At 39.0% G+C, this 26,487-nt stretch overlaps 1 protein-coding gene across 7 annotated transcripts in view; it reads right to left on the reverse strand.

Annotated features, from left to right (window-relative positions):
* LOC124556725 (neuropathy target esterase sws) overlaps positions 1-26,487 on the reverse strand; it is a 220,050-nt gene that overhangs the window by 174,379 nt on the left and 19,184 nt on the right. For all 7 annotated transcript variants that reach the window (XR_006968668.1, XR_006968667.1, XM_047130723.1 and 4 more), the window contains exons 4-7: positions 22,043-22,162; positions 21,849-21,946; positions 21,526-21,620; positions 12,573-12,718 (exon numbers count right to left, since the gene is read on the reverse strand). Coding sequence is in view for 5 of the 7 variants with exons in the window: in XM_047130723.1 (XP_046986679.1) it covers positions 12,573-12,718; positions 21,526-21,620; positions 21,849-21,946; positions 22,043-22,162 (459 nt within the window). In the remaining 2 variants the exon portion in view is untranslated. The remainder of the gene's footprint in view (positions 1-12,572; positions 12,719-21,525; positions 21,621-21,848; positions 21,947-22,042; positions 22,163-26,487) is intronic.

A 26,487-nucleotide genomic window follows, 5' to 3' on the forward strand; every position in this document is an offset into this window, starting at 1 on the left:
CATTTTGTGGTGCGTACCTGTATGTGGGAACGTGTTGTTTTATATAAGTTTATGTTGTAAGGCAAGCTGTTGATGTATTATTTTTGCTACATTGTCATGTCTTATGGGGTATTCTGTATTTGCTAGTATTGTACATCCGCTTGTGATGTGATCTACTGTTTCTATTTGTTGTTTGCAAAGTCTGCATTTATCTGTTGTGGTATTGGGATCTTTAATAATATGCTTGCTGTAATATCTTGTGTTTATTGTTTGATCCTGTATCACAATCATGAATCCTTCCATCTCACTGTATATATTGCCTTTTCTTAGCCATGTGTTGGATGCGTCTTGATCGATGTGTGGCTGTGTTAGATGATACGGGTGCTTGCCATGTAGTGTTTTCTTTTTCCAATTTACTTTCTTCGTATCTGTTGATGTTATGTGATCTAAAGGGTTGTAGAAGTGGTTATGAAATTGCAGAGGTGTAGCCGATGTATTTATATGAGTGACTGCTTTGTGTATTTTGCTAGTTTCTGCTCGTTATAGAAAGAATTTTCTTAAATTGTCTACCTGTCCATAATGTAGGTTTTTTATATCGATAAATCCCCTTCCTCCTTCCTTTCTGCTTAATGTGAATCTTTCAGTTGCTGAATGTATGTGATGTATTCTATATTTGTGGCATTGTGATCATGTAAGTGTATTGAGTGCTTCTAGGTCTGTGTTACTCCATTTCACTACTCCAAATGAGTAGGTCAATATTGGTATAGCATAAGTATTTATAGCTTTTGTCCTGTTTCTTGCTGTCAATTCTGTTTTCAGTATTTTTGTTAGTCTTTGTCTATATTTTTCTTTTAGTTCTTCTTTAATATTTGTATTATCTATTCCTATTTTTTGTCTGTATCCTAGATATTTATAGGCATCTGTTTTTTCCATCGCTTCTATGCAGTCGCTGTGGTTATCCAATATGTAATCTTCTTGTTTAGTGTGTTTTCCCTTGACTATGCTATTTTTCTTACATTTGTCTGTTCCAAAAGCCATATTTATATCATTGCTGAATACTTCTGTTATCTTTAGTAACTGGTTGAGTTGTTGATTTGTTGCTGCCAGTAGTTTTAGATCATCCATGTATAGCAGATGTGTGATTTTGTGTGGGTATGTTCCAGTAATATTGTATCCATAATTTGTATTATTTAGCATGTTGGATAGTGGGTTCAGAGCAAAGCAGAACCAGAAAGGACTTAATGAGTCTCCTTGGTATATTCCACGCTTAATCTGTATTGGCTGTGATGTGATATTATTTGAATTTGTTTGGATATTAAGTGTGGTTTTCCAATTTTTCATTACTATGTTTAGGAATTATTATTATTATTATTATTATTATTATTATTATTACTATTATTATTGTTAAACACCTATTAAGCTGCTTTATCCACAACAGCAATTTTCTTTTAGACCCCAAAGCCGGTGTCAAAAACATCAGCTATTAGTTTAAGCATACCTTGTGTAGTTGTACTCAAGACATTCAGGTGCTTTGTAAGGTGAGTTAGAAATAAAAGATCTAATATACATTGGAGATATTCAAACTCCTTTATAAGAAGTACTTTCATATTCATGAATAATGCTGTGTATTTACGCAAGTTGGGGAAAAAAAAATCTAAAATAGCACCTCGACAACTGGTACACTTCACAAAAATATGGCACATTGCTACTGTCACACTCCAGCTCTGCCAGAATGCCAGAAAGGATTTAAACTCCAATATTGCAAATTGTATGATCTCAGTTTATTAATTACTTTGCAACAATGACCATGATGCCCCTTATTCTGGCACATTTTTCAAGCGGATTAACATGACGAATCATCCTGGCAGACGAAAGCTGTGTGCCAGATGAAGTCTCAAACTCGGGAAACAGTTCCTGAATTGGATTCTTGATCTGGCACACAGTTTTATTCTGTGGGGAACTTTCATATCAGTGTGTGCTCTGTTGCAGAGTGAAAATTTCATTATGGAAACATGCCCCAGGTTGCGGCTAAGCCATATCTCCACAATATCCTTTTTTTCAGGAGTGCTAGTCCTGCAATTTTCACAGGATGGCTTCTGTGATCTGTAAAATATAGGAGATGAGGTACTGGACAAAGTAAAGCTGTGAGAATGGGTTGTGAAGTTGTGCTCAGTTAGCTCTGTTGGTGAAGCACTTGCCTGCGAAAGGGAAAGGTCCTGAGTTCGAGTTTTGGTTAAGCACACAGTTTTAATCTGCCAGGAAGTTCCAAATCAGTGCACAATTCACTGCAGGGTGCAAATTTCACTCCAGAGATTAAGGCCATGTAGGATGCAGTGTATCACTGGTGGATAGCAACTGCTTTCACGTTGTTCTGTGTCAAAGCACTGACACCAGACTTCTGTCCAATCTGTGCTCCATCTGTTGCCATAAACAGAAATCTTTCCCAACAGAGGTCACATGCATCACTAATGTCTCATAAGCAATTGGCACTTGGATTAAATTGAGGAGTTCCTCAAGCAAGTTGAACTCTGTGCCAACACCTCTCACAACAACAGCAAGCTGAGCAGCATCCATGACAAAGAGAAATAAATCTTTAGTATTATCTTTCAGTTGCATTTACACGTCATCTGCCATTTCTTTGATGCATCTACAATCTGTTCTCCATAAAAAAGGAACTGTTTCAAAAACTTAAGAGCCGCTAGGCACAAGACTGTTGTGGCAGTAGCAAAACATTGGTTAAAAAATTCTATATTGCTGATGGGAAGTGCTGTTTTGGCTATTTTAAGAGCCATGTGATGGCTCCCTCTAAATGCACCATCACTGTGGATGGCATGGTTCTATTCCTGTAAATACACTACAACAAAAAGGTAAAACCAAAAGCAAAAACCACATAAGGCTTTATAAATAATAACATTTTCAAAAAATAACATACACCTAGTTGAATTTAGCTGATAAAATGGCATTACAAAACAGACACTTAGGGGCCAATCCATGTTTCAATAAAAAAGTTATCTTCTTCCCAATGTGGGTTGGGGTGTAGGGATTGGACAGTTTTTCATTTTGAGAATCGTAACACCTTATCAACCATTTTCCAATCACTAATTTTGTCCTACAATGAATGCCAAAGTGACTTCGACACTGATAACACGAATGACGTGAAGTAAATAGGCCCATCTTGCCACACACACACATCAGTAACAAACGAGTGATGTTAACAGAGAGGTAGAGTGGAACTGCAGGCAAGCAGTGTGGGCATTCACAGGCAGTTATATTCGCAATAGCACATCTTTCCACCCCTGATCTAGTGAAAGCAGTTTCAGCAAATTAAGTACCCATGGTGACGTACAGGTAAAAGCAGACAGCTGACAGAATATAACGCAGATGCTAATCTTGACTACAATGACAGTGAGTTTGCTTTGTTCAAAACAAGGAAAAGCACAGTAAAATTATAACAACAACATTTCCTGGAATGGTATACTTTCTCACCATTTTTGTTTAATTTCTAATTAACAATTTATCTATTAGTAATAACTAATGAACAGCAAATAAAATCTGTTCTTTATTATATATGATACTAAAACCAAAGTACAGTAACTGCCATAAACAATAATCCTTTATTTTCAACTTCTTTAGAAAATTTATATAATTTGTAACTTATTTGCTACAATTTGCGTGCAATGTTTTCAATCAATTAGTCAATTTAAGTAATATATTTTTTAATAATGTGTCCTTCTTATTAAAACTATTTACAAATTTTAAAATTTGCAACATCTACATAGAAAATATTGCAGAAAGGTAGTTATATGGGAGGAGGCAAACACCCTTGGCACTAATGCCAGAGGTACAGGATCATCTCTATCACCTCTGGTCAGACTACGACCAGCCTGCACAGAAAACCCGTAGCAATATTATCTGTACTGTAGGCAGGTATCAAAGGACCATAGATGGAAGTACCAGGAAAAGTTTCTTCACTTCAGCTTCAAACAGTTGCTCTTCTGTAAAAATTATATCTAGTGTAATATCAGTGTACAAGGTAGTTGCTCACTTTTAATCTCACTGAACACAGTTAAAAGTGGATCTTTACTCTTTCAACAATAGATACAGTTAGGGACTATGGCTAGTATGGAGAAGTTGTCTGTTGCCCACAACTGGCTGGAAACCACACTGGCAACAGTCAACACATCTACTATTGCTGTACATGTGATTGAACAGCAGGATCTCCATATCGAGAAAATGCCTCTTAAGCTCATCAGGCTCTCCAGCTTGAGTAGTGGTCACTTCTTCACTGAGATCCAGACAGAGACAGAGAAAACAATAGATTTTCACTTGGTAGATCATTGAAATTTTTTCTATGAGAATAGGACAATTATGGAGGTTCTTTTGGCAAATTCATTGCTTTTGCAAGATTAACTTCCAGCAATGTTTCCACAAAACGTTTGAGTACAACATAATTTTTGAGTCTCACATATAGCTATTTAAATCAGAAGCCTACAAACTCTAAACACTCTTGATTAGAATTGTGGTGTCACCGCCAGACACCACACTTGCTAGGTGGTAGCTTTAAATCGGCCACGGTCCATTAGTACATATCGGACCCGCGTGTCGCCACTGTGTGATCGCAGACCGAGCGCCACCACAAGGCAGGTCTCGAGATACGGAATAGCACTCGCCCCAGTTGTACGGACGACTTTGCTAGCGACTACACGGACGAAGCATCGCTCATTAGCCGAGCAGATAGTTAGAATAGCCTTCAGCTAAGTCAAAGTCTACGACCTAGCAAGGCGCCATTAGCCTTACATAGCAATTGATAGTTTGATAGTTATCGTATGAAATGTCTCATCAAGAACGCTGTATACAAATGGTGGATTAAAGTTAAGTATTCCAGCAGCTATGTACTTTTCTTTATAGCTTTTATGAAGTATCCTGTTTCAGACCATCAAGTCCGCCTGCTTGCTTAATGGCCGCCTCCCTTAAATAATGTGCGTAGTGTTGGCAATCTGTCAACACAACAGATGGCGACGAGGATTAAAAGAGGATTTCGCGTTCGTATTGCTCTAATTTATGGCGCCGACGTTACAAACCGCCTTCTTTCTCTTTGATTGATTTACTTGTGTTATGGCTTCGCCACATTCTCCAGATGTACTGTACGAATTTTATCACTTGCAGAATCAGCAGACGCAGGCGTTATTGGATGCCCTTGGACAGCTCGTCCAGGGTCAACGTGCACTGCAACACGATGCGGCAGCCGGCGCTTCCCCGCTGCCGCAGCCACAACTCGCAGTTGCACCGCCTTTTAGGCCCTACGACCCAGCTCAGGAGACATGGACTGAGTGGTCACGCCAATTTGGATTTCATCTCCCCGTCTACAGAATTCAAGGTAATGAGCGGCAGCCTCACTTATTATCCTGTGTCGGTGTGTCCACCTACCGTGTGATAGTGAAATTTTTTCCCCGACGCGACGTAGCAACTCTGTCCTACGAAGAAATTTTGTCGGCATTGGACGCCTATTTCAAAGAAACAGTCAATGTCGTTGCAAAAAGGTATACTTTCTTTCGTACAAAACGTACGGCCGATCAGACTAATAGGGAGTGGGTTGCAACATTGCAAGGCCTTACAAGGGATTGTGCTTTTGAGTGTGAATGTGGACTCCCTTATTCAGATACAATGGTACGTGATGCAATTGCACAGAACGTTTCTGATGTTCGTATACGGGAGCAAATTTTGAAACTAGTTAATCCCTCCCTTCAGCAAGTGATAGACATATTGGATAGACAGGACACGCTTGACTTTGCACAGGACTCATTTGCAACTTCGCCAGCCGTGTGTAACATTAACCGGCCCGCCGGGCGCGCTGCACGGCCCGGTAAACTGCCCTCGCGCACGTCCACGCAGCTGGCGCCACGCTCTAAACCAGGTGTGCAGCGCCAGCATACAAATGCAGTGAAATCATGCCCGCGGTGTGCTACTAGACATTCACGTGAAAATTGCCCGTCACGCCAAGCTATTTGCTTTTTCTGTACTAAAAAAGGACATATTCAAAGTGTTTGCCAGAAAAAGCTCAGATCAGACACTCTTAATCATTCCAGGCCCTTTGCTTCGCGCCGGAATCGAACCAAGAATACTCAGGCTCGTGAACCTTCGCCCATGGACATTCATGTAGTTAATTCCACTTTGTCCAGTGCCACTGTCTCTACCTGTGACTGTGTTCGTCCCACAAAAATTGTGCGTCAACGTCGCCGGAAATCACGTCAATTAGCAAGTGATGCTGTACCTGTATCGTTTCAAATTGCACGAGACAGTCGCTCTTGTCGTCAGCAGGACAATAAACTTCTTGTAGATTTGGACTTTAATGGCAAGGTCATACCATTCCAGCTCAATACCGGAGCTGCAGTTTCATTGCTCAATCACGACACGTACAAACAACTGGGCAAACCTCCGTTGCGTGCCGCAACTGTTAAGCTCACTACATATTCAGGACAGCAGATCCCTGTGTTAGGACAGTGCACTCTTCTTGCAACATACAAGGGACAAACAAAACTTGTGTCATTTTACGTTCTTCGTTCTTCTTCTGCAGTGAACTTGTTTGGTTTAGATTTATTTCAATTGTTTAACATGTCTATAGTAAATCAGGTCCTATCTGTGAATCAGACTGTGCCTTCAGACAGTGTTTCTCGTCTATGTGAAGAATTTGCAGACATTTTTGCACTGGGCCTTGGTTGCGCTCAGAACTAAGAAGCACATTTGGAACTGAAAGTAAACGCGCAACCGAAATTTTTCAGAGCGCGCTATGTTCCTCACGCATTGCGTGATGCGGTCGCAAGAACATTACACGATTTAGAATCACAAGGTGTGAGTGAATGTGCGCAATGCCTCTTCATTTCAGCTCCGCTTCATCGCTTACGCCGCAAAAGTTGTTCCGTTCGTCTGGACGACGGAATGCGAACGCGCTTTTCGCCAGTTGAAATCGGCGTTGCTTTCTAATACTTGCCTTACGCCATTCGATCCCCAGAAACCCCTTTTGTTGATGGTAGATGCACCGGATTTCGGGATCAGTGCTGTGCTTGCGCACAAAGTTGGCTCGCATGATCGCCCTATTGCCTTTGCGTCAAAATTGCTCTCGTCTGCGCAAAGAAATTACTCGCAGATAGAGAAAGATGCTTTGGCTCTTGTGTTTGGTGTTACTAAGTTCCATGATTTCTTGTATGGTCGTCACTTTACCATCATCACAGACCACAAACCTTTGACGTCGCTTTTTCATCCGAACAAGCCTGTACCTCCGCGTACAGCGCAGAAACTCATTCGCTGGTCTATTTTCCTCTCGCAGTACCGCTACGATATCTTGTATCGGTCCACTGCTAAGCACGGAAACGCCGATGCGTTGTCCCGTTTGCCTGTTGCTGAGGATAAAGCATTCGATTCTTCCGCACTTGCTTGCATGTTCATTGATGCGGAAACCGATGACGTGGTTGAATCGTTTCCGATTGATTTTCGTCGTGTCGCTACAGCCACAGCTGCTGACCCTGTCCTTGCTACCATTTTGCGTTTTGTTGCTACGCAATGTCTCATCAAGAACGCTGTATACAAATGGTGGATTAAAGTTAAGTATTCCAGCAGCTACGTACTTTTCTTTATAGCTTTTATGAAGTATCCTGTTTCAGACCATCAAGTCCGCCTGCTTGCTTAATGGCCGCCTCCCTTAAATAATGTGCGTAGTGTTGGCAATCTGTCAACACTACAAGAATAGTGAAGAGCATTGCTTCTATTTTTTAAAGACATACATAAATTCTCAATAATACAGTAAAGGTTCTAATATGATGTGAATTTGAGGCACAAATAAAAAACTGAAAAGGCTAACGAATGTTTGATGTCCTCAGTTTAATAAACATGTAGTGTGTGGCTCAACAGTTCAGTAGATAACTGGGCAAGTAGCAGGTTATCAATCAAAAGGTCCTAATTCAGTCCCAAGTCAGTCCTCAGATTTTTTCCTGTAATTTATTTTTTCTTCCAATCTCTGGGTGTTATTTGTGTACGTGAAAAATAGTGGATGGCACCATGCCTCAGAGTCTACTTTACTGTAACAAATTTTCTTGGAACTCATAAATCTTCTGACTATAGAAATGTTGTGAAGAAGTGCATCAGTGCGTACAAACAGCTGGTTGTCAGCATGTCCCTCAAAATGTCTCCTCGACTCACATCTTGACTTCTTCCCCAAAAATCTTGGTTCAATCAGTGACAAACACAGTGAATATTTTCACCAGGACATCTCGGTATCAGGGTTAATGGAGTGCAGCAGTGTTGGCTGACTACTGCCGGACACTTCAGTGTAACATGGCAAATGCTTAGCACAAACCAAAGCCTACAGCCATGAAATTCAAACCAAATACACCTTCGATAAGGAAGCATTTTCAATGTGTAAGAATTTTATGTGTGTATTATACCTTTAACTAGATATTACTATATACTATACGTGTCATGTGATTCGATCTCACTACTTTCTTTACTAAGGCCATGTTCACTAATACTCCATGTAACAAATAACTGTTCTAGTGAAATAAAACTGGTTGAATGAGTAAATCTACATAAACAATGGGTAATGGAGATAAATGGTTTGCATCTTTTGAATCAGTATGTTTCACTTGTCTTAGAACAAGTGTTGGATACCAAAATATCTGCCAATTTGTCTTTTTTTTCAGTATTATTAGACTGTAGAAGATGTATGTCATTTACTTAATATGTCACTTACTTAATATGTCACTTAATATGTCATTTACTTAATATGTCATTGACTTAATATGTCAAAAATTTATATATTGTCTGTACTTTATTAAAATTCATAATTCACTAGATTATTTGGATGGTGCTAATTCATATGGCATAGTTAATTTCCACAAAACATCTTCCTTTAAGAGAAATCTGTAATTGAAATTGTTCCAGTATCAAGTAATCATAAAAATGCTGTGATCTAATACCTCTTTACTCACAAAAAAAATTACTTTCATTTTTAACTATTTCGTTTTTAACTATTTTTGTTCAGTTCCCAGATCTCATGTTATACTTTTATTGCCCTAATTTTCTGAACCAGAAAGTACATTTGGTTATCCAAATATGCCACTAATTAATAAATTGAATGAATTAGGGAAATTATGAACCTGAGAAATATACACGAAAATTGGTAAACCTTCACATATCAATCAAACAGTAGATCTGACTAACACTTTTCTAATTATCTAGCGTAAAGTTATACAAAATCAGTACTTAGTTCAATAGAATGAAAACCGATAAGTAACAATGAATTTGAAGAACAAACAAGGAATATAAAAATAACTGATGATCTAGAGGAAATAGTTCCCCAGTTGAAACAAATAGCTGAGCAGGTAGCCATAGTGCATCCAAGGAAAAAACACTGATGATGGAATGGTGAGTGTGATAAAACAGTGGCAGATGGTTAAGGTATTGGAGATATAAAACAGAATAATCACACTTGGAACTCACAGAACAGAGAACGATAACCCAATAAATAATAAGAAGGGTTAAATGCCAATGTCAAAAAGATATATTTCTAATGATAGAAACAAATACAGAGAAAACAAACTCAAGGATTACTACAATTATTTAGTAGACACCTACAAAAATATGACACTCCAGTATTAATGTTAACGGATAAAAATAATAAGCTGGCCCATGGCAGTAGAAAAGATATAGAAATTTTAGAAGAAACATCAATTAAAAGTTAGTAAATTGCAAAGATCCTCCAGAACTACTGCAAATAAACACTACTGCAAATCAACACAGTTACCCCTACTGAAACACCATCAGAACATATAAACTCATCTATAAACCATGAAGTCTGCAAAGCTTTGAAAGAGCTCAGAAACTACAAAGGAAGTGGAGAAAACGAAACATTGCAAAACTTTGAAAATATGCAGCAGAACCAGAGGAGGCATCATTACGCCAAGGCATAGTGAAAATTTGGAACAAAGAAGAAATACCAAAATATTGAATTACAGCTATAATCCATCCATTACACAAAAAGGAGACAAATCAAATCCATACAACTATAGAGGAATTTCTCTATTGGATATCATGTATAGTCATGCCAAGAATTCTATACAATTGTTGTAAAGGTCAACTTGAACTGGAACTGAGACAATACCAAGATGTTTTTAGAACCTGGAAAAACTGCCCAGAACAGACAATTGAAATTGGTAATGGATTACTAAAAAACAAAACAAAACCAACAAGCCATAACCTTTGTGGACTTATATGGTGAAGATGTGAAGGAATTTCAGTCTCCACACCAAATTAATAAAAATTATAAACTTGACTCTAACGAACATCAAATCTAAAGCAAAGTTCAGAGGAGAAACATCTGAGCCATTTACAATTAAAACAGTGTTAAGATAGGAAGATGGTTTATTGTTGTTATTTCTCAACTCTGCTCACGAGTACTTGAGGGAGTGGTACAAAAAAAATCCTAAAAACATAAGAACTGGAACCAGAAAAGGACATATAAACTTAAATTGATTGGAATTTGCAGATGACTTAGTGTTACTAGATAATAACATTCAAGAAGCCAGAAATCAAATAACAAGTCTACAAAATATAGCACAAAAAATAGGACTCCAGATATCATTAAAAAAGACCAAGATAATGGTAGCAGATCCAGTAATAATCAACCACATAACAGTAAATAACAGGAAAGTAAAAATAGTAAAACAATTGAAATACCTGGAGAAATTTTGACATGCAACTTGTATGAGAAATTTGCATGGCAAGTAAGAACTAACAAAATGATAAAAGCTCAGAAATTAGCACGGTTTAAACATTACAACATGGTTTCTCAACCAAAAGTTACACATGAAAGTGAAACTCTTCACAGTCACCCAGAAAAACAGTATCGACAGAATCCTAAAAGTAGAGAGAAGAATAGCTGGAACACACATAAATAAGAAAAATCAAAAAGATTAACAATGGTGGATAGTGCCAAAGGAAGTGGTGTACAACAAACTTGCCAAATGAAGTGGTGTACAACAAACTTTACCCCTTTACAGATACTGTAGGGAAAAAAGATGACCTCTCTTTGTGGTCACATTATGAGGACACCAGAAATGAGATTATCAAGAAAAATTATACACAAACTTCTGAACATGAAGTAACAAGCTGGGAGGATGAAGGAAATCAGGGATGATACGAAAGAGCTAGAATTAACCCAGGGCAATTTACAAAACAAAACAAGAAATTTAAAAACCTGAAAAGTATAAAAATAAGACTTAAACAAAAATCAACAAACAATAACAAGGGTATTTACAGATGAAGAATGACAAAAAAGATGCTGGACAGTTCAGAAAGAAAATCTACTGAAGATGATGACCAGAAAATGACTGACTGAAGAGGTCCCATGAGGCCACAAAAGCAGAATAATAATAAAAGTAAAATTTAATTACTAGTTTCTCTAATAATACTTACACATGGCTATCCATACTACCAAAAGACAGTAAGTCAGCATCAATGGCTAGCTATCACCCAGCTAACATCTCTAAGTTAGACTACTTACTCAAGCTGGTAAATATTTGTTTGCAATCCACAATCTATTATTCAACATATCAGTAACAAAGTTTGCCACCAGAATTTGTCCAGTTAACATTTTGTGTCAAAGTGTGTATCTCTTTGTCAAAGTGTGTGTCAAAGCCAATTCTAGTATCTATCCTTATTGCTTAATATACTAAATGTTTTTATGATTCACTCAGAACTATTTATTATTACGAACTGTGATCTGTGGAAGGTTAATGTGTATAGGGATCAGAGTACTAAATTTGTTATGGAATGGTTTACAATATAAGTGGCCACTGCCAAGGATTATGAACTGTGCATAGTTTTCAGCAAGAAACTACAGATTAAGAGTTCTACGTCAGTCATAAACTAGATTAGTGATATTACAATACCACATCCAAAAGGACCATAACTACCAAGAACTTTGGATGTTCAAACCAGCCTTCAGACTGAGGACAGTTTTACTTTAAACAGACAGCGATTATTTTCGTACTTGAAAATGACCTGCAGTTTTTACAAAACTGCAATTCAATGGTTACATTACTGAACATTAATCCAAATAATAAAAAACTTCAGCCGGTGACCAGCCTGTCATAAGAGCAAGTGTACATAAAATTAATTAAAAATATACCTGTATCATCTTACATGGCTTTTCTTTCCATAATAATTAAATTCTCAAAAGCACATAATCAGTTCGAAAAGCAAAAGATTTTCCTAACTGAACATAGGAAGTAGGTACTATGACACTGCATGTGACAAGTACTACAGCAAACACAGAAATCAAAACAGAGTACTGTCAGAACACACAGAACCAGTCCACAACAGGTTCATACAAAACAGGCCCAAGCTACTCTCACATAAAATCAATTTTATTGCTCACTCTAAACTTCTACAGCACAAATATAAAAATTGTTACTCCTGGTTATGTGTACTTTTCTACTAATTATATTGATAAATATTTTATTTACTTCATCTACAGAACATGTATGAAGTGCTGACTTTAAATAATATTATTTCATACACCAGATAAGAAACACACTTACTGTTAAAACGTCTGTGAAACTGAGTAACGATGTCACAGTCTCACCAGGCCTCACAATCTTTAGCTCCACTGGTGGTGTATTACCTTCTTGGGTGAAAACGACTAATTTTCCACTCTGAACAATATAGACATTTTCATCAGGATTTCCTGGACAGAATAGGAAATGGAAGTGCAGATTATAAACAATATTAGACAGAAAAAATGTGAAGCAATGTGTGTGTGTGTGTGTGTGTAGGCACGTATACTGTAGTAACAATCACACCTCATTCATTGTTTCCTCTCTTACTTCTCAAGACTGATGTGAATTCTCCTTGTAACCCACATTAGAATGAAATTTGCTATAGTAGCACTAGAACTAAAAGGCTTGCCTATCATTTCAAACCATAGCAAAATATTCCCTGCAGTCAATCATTAACATGATGACATCTGAAAAAGACCAAATTCTTCTATTATACTTCTCAAGGCAGTAGAAAATGCATTACTATTGGAAAGACAGCTGTAACATATAGGAAAATTAAAAGAAATTTTTGGAGAAAATGCAAGTACCTGTACACATACTAAACAGCTGAGATGGCAAACCCATGCTAACCCACAGTTGTTGCCGACTTTTGAACGAGACCAGTTGATTTATGTTTCAGAACACAAGAAAAGATATTTGGTGCAATTTGACATGTTAAGGATCACTGGAATTGGTAGGAGGGGCAGGGGAGCAGGGAGTGCAATGAAAGGAGTAGATGCAGAATGGTCTGCTAATTATGTATCAGTGGGTAATGCAATGTGTTGTATGCATAGGCTGTTACACTATGAAACCAGCTGAGGTCATTTAGCTGATTTTTTAGGTATTTCAGAGGAAAGGCCAACTAGGGCAACTCACATACTATTCAAACAGATCAGAAAACTGCTACTTGATGAAGACGTTGTTGAAGAGTATAGAACCCTTGTGGTAAATTAAGAAGGCACCAATGAAGACTGGTTTTTAGGGACGATCCAGCGATACAGCTAGACAATGAGCCAACTTCAGAAAGTGGTCTACCATTACTTGGCAGTGACAACAGCAGTGGTTCCTCATATCATCCATCACCAAAGAAGAATAGAACAAAATTCCTGTAGATTACTTTGCTGATGCCTATAAAATCTGGATGAAGCAGTGAAGATGTAATGATCCTCCACAATGGGGCCGCCCTGGAGTAGCCCTAGACATGTCCCATTAAGTCAAATTCACTACTGCAAGGGCACAAAAAAGACAAAAAGCAAGGCAGTTTTGTAAGACTTTGAAGAGACACAAATAACAGGACAGAAACATGAAGGTGCTACGAGAGAGAATAAATAATGAGGTACATGATCAATTGACTGCAATCAGAGAACAACATGGAAATACACACATCAGAAAAAGTTTTGCATTACCCCAGTTCCCAGAACTCCTGAAGATAAGACATTGACTGTGAACATTGTATCACAGACACAGTTCCTTTGACTGTTCAGAGATGTCACTAAACCCGCCCAAAGCTGTAAACAACCATGCATGCCAATTAGACGGAGGGGGGTCTGACAGCCAATCAGTTCCAGTCATTCCACCAGCACAGAGGCACACGGCTCATGTTGTCTGTAGTTCAACCATGCCTAGACGGTTAATACTGCAGTTCAATCACGTACGCATTGTTATTTTGTGCCAGGAAGGGCTCTCAACAAGGGAAGTGTCCAGGTGTCTCAGAGTGAAACAAAGCGATGTTGTTCGGACATGGAGGGGATAAAGAGAGACATGAATTGTCGATGACTTGCCTTTCTCAGTCTGCCCAAGGCCTGCTATTGCAGTGGATGACCGCTACCTATGAATTATGGCTCGGAGGAACCCTGACATCAACACCACCATGTTGAATAATGCATTTCGTGCAGCCACAGGACATCGTGTTATGACTCAAACTGTGCGAAATAGGCTGCATAATGTGCAACTTCACTCCCAACATGCATTTGTAACCATGACACCATGCAGCATGGTACAGATGGGCCCAACAACATGCCAAATTGACTGCTCAGGGCTGGCATCATGTTCTCTTCACTGATGAGTGTCGCATATGCCATCAACCAGACAACCGTTGGAGACATGTTTGGAAACAACCCGGTCAGGCTGAATGCCTTAGACACACTGTCCAGAGAGTGCAGCAAGGTGGAGGTTCCATGCTGTTTTGGGGCGACGTTATGTGGGGGCCAACGTACACCGCTGGCGGTCATGGAAGGCGCCATAATGGCTGTACGATACGTGAATGCCGTCCTCCGACTGATAGTGCAACAATATCAGCAGCATATTGGCGAGGCATTCGTCTTCATTGATGACAATTTGTGACCCCATTATGCACATCTTGTGAATGACTTCCTTCAGGATAATGACATCACTCGACTAGAGTGGTCAGCATGTTTTTCAGACATGAACCCTATCAAACATGCCTGGAATAGAATGAAAAGGGCTGTTTATGGACAATGTTACCCACCAATCACTCCGAGGGATCTACGCGGAATCGCTGTTGTGGAGTGGGACAATCTGGGCCAACAGTGCCTTGATGAACTTGTGGATAGTATGCCATGACAAATACAGGCATGCATCAATGCAAGAGAATGTACTACTGGGTATTAGAGGTACCGGTGTGTACAGCAATCTGGACTACCATCTCTGAAGGTCTCGCTGTATGGTGGTACAACATGCAATGTGTGGTTTTCATGATCAATAGAAAGGGAGGAAATGATGTTTATAACTCTTCAGGCTTTCCCAGCGATCTAATGACATCTTGGATTGCCAGGTGTTCTGATGGATATCAGCGTCATCTGATGAAGGTTACAAGCTACGTTACCGAAATATCGTGCAAGCATGACGCCGATATCCGGCAGAACACCTGATAACCCAAGATGTCAATGATGTTTATATTGATCTCTATTCCAATTTTCTGTACAGGTTCCAGAACTCTCAGAACCGAGGTGATGCAAAAGTTTTTTTGATGTGTGTATATTCGACCAAATGCTACAAATCTGGGAGACGTCTTTTAAAGTACAAACTGATCCAAACAACCCCTTAACATTAAAAGTTTCCAAAACATGGCTGCAGTGGTTCAAAGGGGGGAATTGTTCTCGCATGTATAAAGTTGGAAGCAGATTTGTTGGTGATGCTTTATAGAAAAGAAAGCTGATGAGTTTGTTATGGAAGCAAGGTGACCCATTCATGAGTAAAATTTTACACAAGAGCAGATGATTAAAGCATATCATTCAAGTTACAGTAAATAGTTACATACTGATAGAATGCTTGCACTAAGGGGGCAAAGATAGTTTACGGTGCTGTCAGTTCAGTGGCACCAATCACCCATTCATATTTGATTCACACATTTTATTGTGATGGATGTCACCCTTCGATGTTCTTGTGTTGGAACCCAGTAGGAAATTTCTGGCAATCATGACACTCGATTAACCAACACAAAAGCATATAGTAGCAATTACAAACATAAAAAAGGGATTTGAAGGTGCTCCTGAAACAGGTTGCATAGGAAACATCAAATTCTTCTTTTGATTGATTCTTGGACAACAAATAAAGATGATGCCCTATACAATGAGAGTGTTCCAGTGATGAATTTCACAAGCAGCTGATCCATGTAAAAAGTACTGGACTGGTACAACCAGAGAATGTTTTCTTTTTTTGTCGATTCAAAAGTACAGTATGGTTTATCACAGATACAATAGTCCTACCATCCACCGTTAAAGCATGGCAAAGAATACATTTTCTTCACAATCAATTTTTCGTGAACTTCCACACTCTGGCATCTGGATTCAAACAATTGATCTGATTTGCTTTCTTCAAATGTGGTTAAACCAACAAACATCCACAATCATTCCCAACACCTTCTGAATACTGTTTCAAGAGTGGTTTAGAAGAATGTTCCAAAGAGATCTGTATTCAGCTTGTCTTCATTTGAGGTGCTCATTGTGAAAGGCTATGGGTTACTTATTAACCTTCATGTCTACTGCATTTCAGGTACCATGGGTGCGTAATGTAGTTTATTTCCATAATTTAAATGTTACTGAATGCACTTGCTCATTCATCTACAATATTCAGCCATGTTTGGACTATTCTGCATGAGGCTCTCTGTCTTTACGTGTACTTATAGTCTATATTTGGCAGCTCATAGCTCATGTTTTTTGCCCGTAGCAGGGTACGCATATTTTGATATTGGCTATTCAACACACTGTATTTATTCAAATTGTGTGCAAAACTATAGAAAGAGAAGACATCAATAAGAATCAGATGGGAGATACGATACTACAAGAAGACTGTGCCAGCTCTGAAAGACCTAAGTCAAAACAAATTGACTATAGCAGACGACATTACCATAGAATTACTGAGATCTTGGGGGAGCCAGCCATGATGAAACTATTCCATCTTATGTGCAAGGTAAAATACCATCACACTTCACAAAGAATGTCATGATTTCTACTTCAAAGAATGTAGGTGCTGACAGGTGTGAATATTACTGAACCATCAGTTTAATGGATGAAATGAAATGTCGTGTGGCTAGGGCCTCCTGTTGGGTAGACCAGTAGCCTGGTGCAAGTCTTCTCAGTTGACACCACTCAGGTGACTTGCAAGTTGATGGGGACGATATGATGATGAAGACAACACAACACCCAGTCCTTGAGCAGAGAAAAATCTCTTACGCAGCAAGGAACTGAACCCGGGCCTCTTCACATGGCATTCTGCCATGCTGACCACTCAGCTATAGAGGCGGAGAGCTCAATAGATCATAGTTGTAAAATACGGACACAAATTATTTAAAAAGGATGGAAAAACTTGAGAACAACAACAACAACAACAACAACAACAACAACAACTGGTCAGAGGGAGTCTTCTCATCAACAATGTGAATAGTGCACTCAGCTACATTGTGCATGGTGTGTTCAAAACTGAAACTGGGTTTTGTCCATTGAGCTAACTGTTCCTGTGACATACTGGTTTCTATCTATTGTATTTCTTGAAAATTCTATAGTTTGTCTCTCTTGCTGTGGCTCATTTTAATTATTCTGCAGATGTAATTGCTGAAAAACAGTCTAATTATGTAAAAGGACTTCGCATATATAACCTTCAGTTTACAAATCCACCTTCAGTGAGATGTTTGGCAACACTGTTGAGTCACGCTCAGACACACACAATCACATTGTGTTATGTTTTTTGAATATCAGCATTGGGTTCAGACAATTGTTAGATGCGACTGCTTGTTTTCTACATTCATGGAGGCTCATCTTCTGAAGTAATTTAGAAGACATTTTTCTTAAAGGTGTGAATTGTACAAATGCTTTTTGTTGTATGTGAGGAGAGGTGGCTCCAAAATCACAAAAGCTTAATTACCTGGTAAAGAAGTGCTATGATCACTATGTTAATTGTGAGGTTGACTATGACTGAAATATCCCTGCCCCTTCCATACAAATACTGTTTGACATGTGATACACTCCTGACAGCCCAATTAAAAGTACTGCATTAAAAGTATCACATCACATACCCTTTGCTACACCCAAGATTTGGCTGAAACAACCGTGGTGCACAAGACTCTTATTTCTGTCTCACAAAAATGCCTTAACCCACACTGAAAGTCAAGGAAACTGTGCAGTATCATGATATACTACTACAACAGATATTTCACAGTGGAGAATTGCCAGTATCAGTGCCATCTGCTACTGTAACAGTGAGTGAAGATGATACGAGGTGTGGCTATAAAATAACAAGACATGTTGTGACAAACTAAGTACACATGCCCAAACACAAACGACTGATAGCTGTCAAGCATGAAGCTTTCTCAGTCAAATGCAGCATCTCTAGCATCTGTAGACAAATCAGTGTGGCCGTGGCATTCATTTGTGTAAGAGCTGTCATTTTCATTTGCCAGAAAAATTTACAGAGAATCTTGGCAATGATCTCAGTGTAAATTAGTGAAGCCTGTTCATAGATTGTAGCAAAGTTAATCTGAACACAGTACTTCTCCACAAATGGAATAAATTATCTTCCATTCTGAATGTTCACTTCACCCAAAAGAGACATATGAGAACTTCAAAATGTTACTCACAAGTACTTCATCAGGTACACAAATCACAGCTGCTCTCTATTTATAACAGGCAAAAAATGAGGTACAGGTGAGATGAACTACAGCTTGACAGAAGAATGTCACAAACACTACTCCTGTTGAGCCCTAGAATGCCTAGCTACCACTTCTGCATAGTAATAACTTGCGTTTGTCAAAAACTTTATGAGTGCCACAAACAAAAAGCGACATCTTAGGTCCCAAAGATCAATCAAGCAAAGATAAAAGGAGTATTTGTAGGACCACAAATGGGAGAAGTAATTGCTGATGATCATCATCTTGATTTGTTGATTGATATTGAAAAAAAAAATTATGGCTCTTCTTTCACAAGTGTCTGCAAGATCTTTCCCAACAGCCAAAAGGCAAAGAAATAGTGTAACATTATACATAAAATACCAAGATCCTACCACCATATGGAATGTAGCCTATCACATAAACTACATTTCTTTGTTTATCACTTCAATTTCTTCAGAGATAACCTTGGTGTCTTTGATAACAACCATGCCAAATGGTTACACCAGCCATTTCTCACACTGAAAATTGTTGTCAAAGCCAAATAAGAGGCTAAATATTGTCCTGGACCTGACAAAGAGATGTTTCTGTGGCTGAATATCACAAGAGAAAAAGACAGAAATATTTTTAGGTATGTTTCATTGCACATTTATTTGATTCCTTGGTATGCTGACAATTTCTTTGCTATTTAAAATTTGGAACTCTTGTTGTAATTAAGTGTCATTTGTCAGAAACATTTAATGCACAAGCTGGCATGTGCTTAGCACAAAACCATTATTACACAAAAACTGAGGCCTATACAGAATTTCTGAAATTAGATCTGGATTGAGAGAAGAATTATCTTCCAAGTAGTATGTGTTTTGTCCTTGTCACAGAAATTATTTTTCTGTATATCAGCGTTGTTAACCAATATATGGGAGACAGTATGGAATTAGTAGGATATGGGCACAGCCACAGGTAAGTTGGCACATTTGAGTTGGCTCATGAAGCTTGCTCAGGGTGCGCAATTGGTAGTACATTGCCTATGAAAGAGGAGAAGGCGGTGGGGGGATCCTCATCCACGTCTCAGTCTGGAATGCAGTTTTAACTCACTGTATGTAATTATATTCCTCCAGTTCTTCCTAACCAACGGATCTTAAGTTTTTACACTACTGATCATTTGTACCATTTAATTCTGTGTTCCCACTACCTCCCATACATGAATCCCACACATTTAAACAGCAGTGAAGTTAAGATCATACAATTTTCTATTAACTGTTAGTACACAGTAAATGTCAAGTACTCATTGCTCAACCATAAGATACTGCTTGTCATTCAAATTTCAACACCAGGAAGGACAGCAAATAATGAAATTTAACTTAATTTGTATGCACAGTCCAGTGGGAAGAATACACGATAAAACTTGCAAGTGAGATGGGGGTGCAGGATGCAAATTTAGTTCACAGAAATGCTATCACTGGCAGCAACAATGTCTCTCATCCATCTGGCTACAGTCAAACTGAGCGTAGATGTCATTCCTCGCTGCTTTTGCTCTGTGCCAGAGTTCATCAATCATAGTGTACAGCAATTGGTTCCATGTCAGTCTCTCAGCAATGCATAATCAGATGTTTACACCCACTGAATTGAGGTAAGTAAAGACAGCAGGGCAACATTGAGTCATGCATTGTCTTGTTGGAAGACATCATCAAGGACACCTCATGCATAGGTCTAAAATAAATGTAACACCTGCTGCCAGATTGCGCGAACGTGATCATTTGTTTCCAATAGCACCCCATACCATCATATTAGGTACTTGCCTCATATGAGGATAAGGAATGCAACCTGATAATTTTCATTCTCCCGAGAGCCTTGTACGTACGTATGTACGAGGCTCTCAGGACATATGCGCGCGCGCGCGCCCACACACACACACACACACACACACACACACACACACACACACAGAGAGAGAGAGAGAGAGAGAGAGAGAGAGAGAGAGAGAGAGAGAGAGAGAGAGAGAAATTGAGGTGTAGCACACACAACCAGGAGTTAACCAAAAAGACAATGTTGTGCCACTAGTGGGTACACCACATTTGGTGCATATCTCTCAGGTGCTCCATCAAGGAAACCACCCCAACAATGGTCACCATGCTGAGAGTCAGTGACGATCCAAACACTATTCCACTGCACAAGTGGATACCATTCTTACTGCAAACAAGGCCATTTCCTAACTCAAGGTAGGTGACACGGCTGTACAGTCATGCAGAGCTGTGGAGATCCCACGTGAGATTGAGTATGGTCCTCCTGAACACATTGATTCCACATCTGCATGACAGTCACAGGATCCCACACAAAGTGAGCAGAAATATCACGAAATGATAAACTGCAATCTCAATAGGTCACTATGCTGCTACAGTAGAATTTCCACACATGCTGGTAGGTATTTTTCCTTCTTACAAGCTGCACTACACCATCACCCCACAAGTAAACAACACTGAAAGGTGATTTATGTAGGAGATACCTGCTCAGTAATTATTTCTTACATACAGACTGTAGGTGGCATGACTCTTAGGTAATTTATATGGTTACAGTGAAATTCTAATAATTTGCATATCCATGTATATAGTGTAATTCATGCCAATTTTATGTTTGTTGCCAACTGTCTCCATGGTGTTGCAATTTTAATGGCCAGAAGAGTACCTTTCTTTTACTTAATGAGAGTACTATAGGGAATTAAAGTAGAAGCTTAATTACTACATGTAAGTATACAACTCCCTACAGATTAAAAGACACCATATAATTAATTTCAGCAACATTTATGAAGGTGAAGTTATCAGATGCCAGTTATGTACCTACCAATCTTGAAAAGAAAGGATCCAGCAGGAACATTAATTATCTCTGTCCGTCTGCACAGTTTCAAAAACACAGGCTTTTCAAAATGTCCAAAGACTCTGCAAAAGAAAAAATGGAAAACCAATACTACTAATACTCAATGTTATGCTACAAAATGAATCAATGAAAAATGAGAACATACTAATTACACTTTCCTAAGTCTTGTTCTTCCGTATTAATTGCATGAGCATCACTTTTCCTATGATTTCTTCCCATGATTTCTTTCCATAACGATACAAAACATGCAAATTGCTTGTTTAGTGTCTTAATATGTACTGTATTCTCACCTTATACTCTGCAACATATATACAACATCAGGGGGGACTCCTTTGTCTGTTTTGCTTGTAACATCCTCTTCCAAATATTCAGCAGGAGGTTCTAACACCTTTTGAAAAATGAAAAATACATATATCTGGCAACTATTGCAGAGACATCTCAATGCTGGGACTAAATTTAATGGTAAGCCTACATAACTGCTAACCTTAAGTTGTGTGGGTGTTGAATCCTTGCTCATTTGCAGAAGTATCTGCTTGGCAAATTTTGATATTGCTATTTTGCGCCTCTGGCCTTTCATATCTTGTGATGAGGCTACAGATTTCACCTGGAACACATTTTTAATACGTTTATTTTATTTGTCATTTACACACAGCTACAGTAGAAGAATATGCCATTCCAGTTTATAATAAGTATATTTTCAAGCACTAGGATACAAGGTTCAAACTAAAAGTATCTAATCGATAAAATCTGTGTAGTTATCTGACACTGACACCTGGGAATTATGTATGACTTGTACAGCCTCACCCATCAAATTCTTTAGGATTCACTAACCATTTCTGAATCTGAATTATAGAAGGATGTTGAAAGATTTCATAACCAATCTTAATTTCCAGGAAAACTGTAGTGCACAAAAAAGTTGACACACGTGTTTAAAATAAGAACAAACAGTTTTCAATAGCCTCTAATAATGGTGTAGTAGGTAGGAGTTGGTAGCTTCTCATTTAGATGGAGGTCTGGTTGCTGATATGAATTGATGCCACTGGAAGGATAGGCAGTAGATGAGAGCACTCTGAGCATCTATGGTATTATTCAGGTGGGACTGATATTGTTCAGGAGGAGGGGGAGTGGACGCATCAGAGTGGGTCAACTGGAGCCACAACTCCAAAATTTCAAAATCTGTAGCAAGAAGCCCCACCTTAAAGGCCACCCAACGCCCACTTCATATTAATGTCAAATGGTCAAGTACATTGGTCATGATGTTTTAGCCTTGAGCATTGAAGATATTGGCGATTATCACTACTGAATAAATTTTCACTTAGTTGTCTTGTTTAAGATATTTGCAGATATGAGTATCTTAAATGAAAGATAGCTGAATGTTTATCTGGTACAAAAGTCATGTTTTCAACAACCCAAAAGTTGTTTAGAGCAACACAGTACTTTATTAGGCACAGTCCTATTGGAGGTGCTATGCTGTTGTCTTCCTTTAACCTTGGAAACAAATGACCCAGCTAATTATAGGGGGAGATATAGTTTAATGTGGACTCCAAAACACATCATAACCTGGCATTTTTCTAATTAATAAATCATTATCAGAGCTGAAAAAAGTGGCAAGTGACAAAAATCCTTGAACTGACTAGAGATCAAACCCCAGATATTTGGATTAATAGTCTGGCCCTTACAATGACACACTCATTTACCCAGTATCATACTAACAAAATACAGCTAAAAGCTCCACCATACCAACCTGAAAAGATCTACAGAAAAAGGTAACAGTTGCCGTATGTTTACGGGAACATAACGTAACAAAGGAGAGGAATGGGTAGACACATCTAGGGTACGTGAAGTACGCAACTGGAGGTCCCACAGGTTCATGCAGCACTTCTCCGTGATGTAGAACTAGAGCTTTCATGGTTGAGACCAATTTCTCACAAGAAACATACAACTCGTGTGACAGGAGTTCTGCTGTTAGTAACTATGAGGGACAGGCAAAATTTAGTAGAAATTCATGCATCTATAAAAATACTGATGCACAAAGCATACAACAACAACTTCCACTATCACACATTAGCAAAACATCTTGCTGAGAACCAGAGAAAATTCTGGTCCTATGTAAAACTGCTATGCAGATTGAAGGTTTCTATTCAGCTACTCACCAACTTGTCTGATGTGGTAATAGAAGGTACAAAAAAGAAAGATGAAGTTTTAAATTTTGCATTTAAGAAAGCATTCGTGCTGGATGGTCATAAAAATGTACCATCATTTCACAGCCACACAGACTCCTGTATGGAGGACATTAAATAGGCATCAATGACACAAAGAAACAAACCAAAACAATTGAAAATAAATAAGTTGCCAGGTCAAGATGGAACCCCAATTCAGTTTTACAGAGAACCAGAGTTTGAGGCTGACTGCAGAGCAATTCTACTGCTGCCACTCTAAATTTTGATTAAGGGCATCAAAGACAAGATATGAGATATCAGGGCTCATATGTACTAGTATAGATAGTCGCTATTCCCTCACTCAATCTGCATGTAGAAAAGGGAAGGAAATAACTGGCAGTGGTCAAAGGTACCCTCTGCCATTAACCATATGGTGGCTTGTGGAGTACAAATGTAGATGTAGAAAAGATTTTGCAATCTACTCAGAGTGGCCAGAATTGTGCACTCTGTAGGTTGGGGAGCCGGAGATGTTGACACACACTTTCTGCAAATGTATAATTTCCCAACATTGTTTCTTACTGATTTTTAATTATGTAGCCTTTGCACATAACTGTTTGGGCGAAATCAAGATTGTCATGGAAAGATGGACCTGTGCCACACTGAAGTGGCCAAGGGATCCCCTAATGGCAGTTGCAAGTTTTCAGACCTCAAGAGGGTTAGTTTCAGGTGGTTGGATGAGAGAGCGTGCTCTTCTGCAGCATATCACATTTTTATACCTTTAATTCTGGCAATTGTTGTCAATGCTGAAAGTCATTTTAGAGCTCAAGGATAGCCAATTCATGCAGTAATTGAAAGTTGGGGAGGGAGAGAATGATTGGGTAATGATGACCATCCCATTGGCAGGTTTCCCATTTGAATAAGGGCATTCATGTTCACAATTAGTTGCTTGATGATGCTGCCTGCCTCTACATGAATCATATGTGTTGTCCTACAGTAGATCATAGATGGAACTTTCCTAATGACACAAAGGGTGGGAGGAGCTGATCTATTAGACTGGATACATAGAGGTGTAAGAACTCTTCATCTGGTGGGAGGTACAGGTTAATATAGATCAGTTAGTTTATTGAATATTAATATATGTATAGCTACTGCATTTAGATTGACATTTAGGGGCACTGGTTAGCTATAGATGTCCAGGCCAATGTATAAAAACCTCCAGAAGCTTTGTCAGTATTATACCTTGTGCTTTAATTTCTGATGGAAGGTTTGTAGTCTGCAACATGTAAAGTTTTTTGAGGCATGGCACTGAATCATCAATAGGTACATAAAGAACATTAACAGAGGACGAGGAAGACTGCAGAGTGGATGATGTGAGAGCAGCATGAGTGAAGTGGGGGTCATGGGGATAGGGGTAGCAATGGGTGTGGGACTGGGGTAGCGGAGATAGAAGCAGGAAGGATTAAGATATTGGAGGATGTGATGCAAGGCAATTCCATCTAACTGGTGTCCATCTAGCAGTTGGTATTGGGAGGTAAGAAACAGATGGCATGGGTATGAAGCAGCCATTCAAATCTAGCATAAGGCCTTCAGCAGTTTCCTGCCACTGGTCTACTCTGCTCTTGGTCACAATTTGACAGTGGCCACATCCATTAGGATTGACAGTTATTTTGTGGTCACACCGACAGAAGTTACAACAGAGACTATACAAAATGTGATTACTTCCAAGGTGTCTCTGCCTCTGATACAATAGAATATGCCTGTGAACAGCACTTGTATCGTGCCCTCCTATACTAATCTGTTTATAGGCCACCTAGATAAAACCTTCCTAGCCACCCAAAATGTCAAACTCCTTGTCTGGTTCAGCTCCCTGATGATATCTTCATAATCTGGACACAGGACCAAAGCATGTTACCCTCATTCCTCCACTGCCTCAACAGCCAACACCTTTTCCATCTGCTTCACCTGGCCCCTTCAACCCAGTGTGCCATGTTCCTGCACAAACACAAACACAAACACACACACACACACACACACACACACACACACACACACACACACACACACACACACACACACACACACCTCAATCAATCCAACACACTATATAAAAAATCAAGTTCACTAGCTATCAACTGCATCTGCCATCCCCCTCACATACTAAAAAGTTTCGCCCATACAGTCTCACCACATGCTGACTAGCAATGCATTGCCTAATATGCTGAAGGTCTTAGTAGGGCCTTCACACGCAGGCATTACCCCTCAAATATAATCTGCAAACAGATTTCCTGTGCCATATCCATATGTGCTCCCCAATCCACTGACAACCCCCATAAACCAACTATGAAGGAGCACCTGCCTAATCACCAAGTATCACCCTGGACTGGAAAGACTTAACCACATCCTCTGACATGGCTTTGGTTACTGTATTTACTCGAATCTAAGCCGCACTCAAATCTAAGCCGCACCTGAAAAATGAGACTCGAAATCAAGGAAAAAAAATTTCCCGAATCTAAGCCACACCTGAAATCTGAGACTCGAAATTCAAGGGGAGAGAAAAGTTTTAGGCCGCACCTCCAAATCGAAACAATGTTGGTCCATTGTAATATGAGACACAATTTAGGTCGAATGAATGGCGATACAGCTACAGTAGTTTGGTTCGAGTCGTAAGCTTGGCAGTTAAGCTATACCAGGTAGCTATTGTTATGCGTCAGGCACTCCGTCCGTATTTATACGAGTACCCTTCCTTTTCCATGTGCTTCGTCTGGTTTGA

This window comes from Schistocerca americana, chromosome X, assembly GCF_021461395.2.
Source record: "Schistocerca americana isolate TAMUIC-IGC-003095 chromosome X, iqSchAmer2.1, whole genome shotgun sequence".
In the NCBI taxonomy this organism is placed as follows: Eukaryota; Metazoa; Arthropoda; class Insecta; order Orthoptera; family Acrididae; genus Schistocerca; species Schistocerca americana.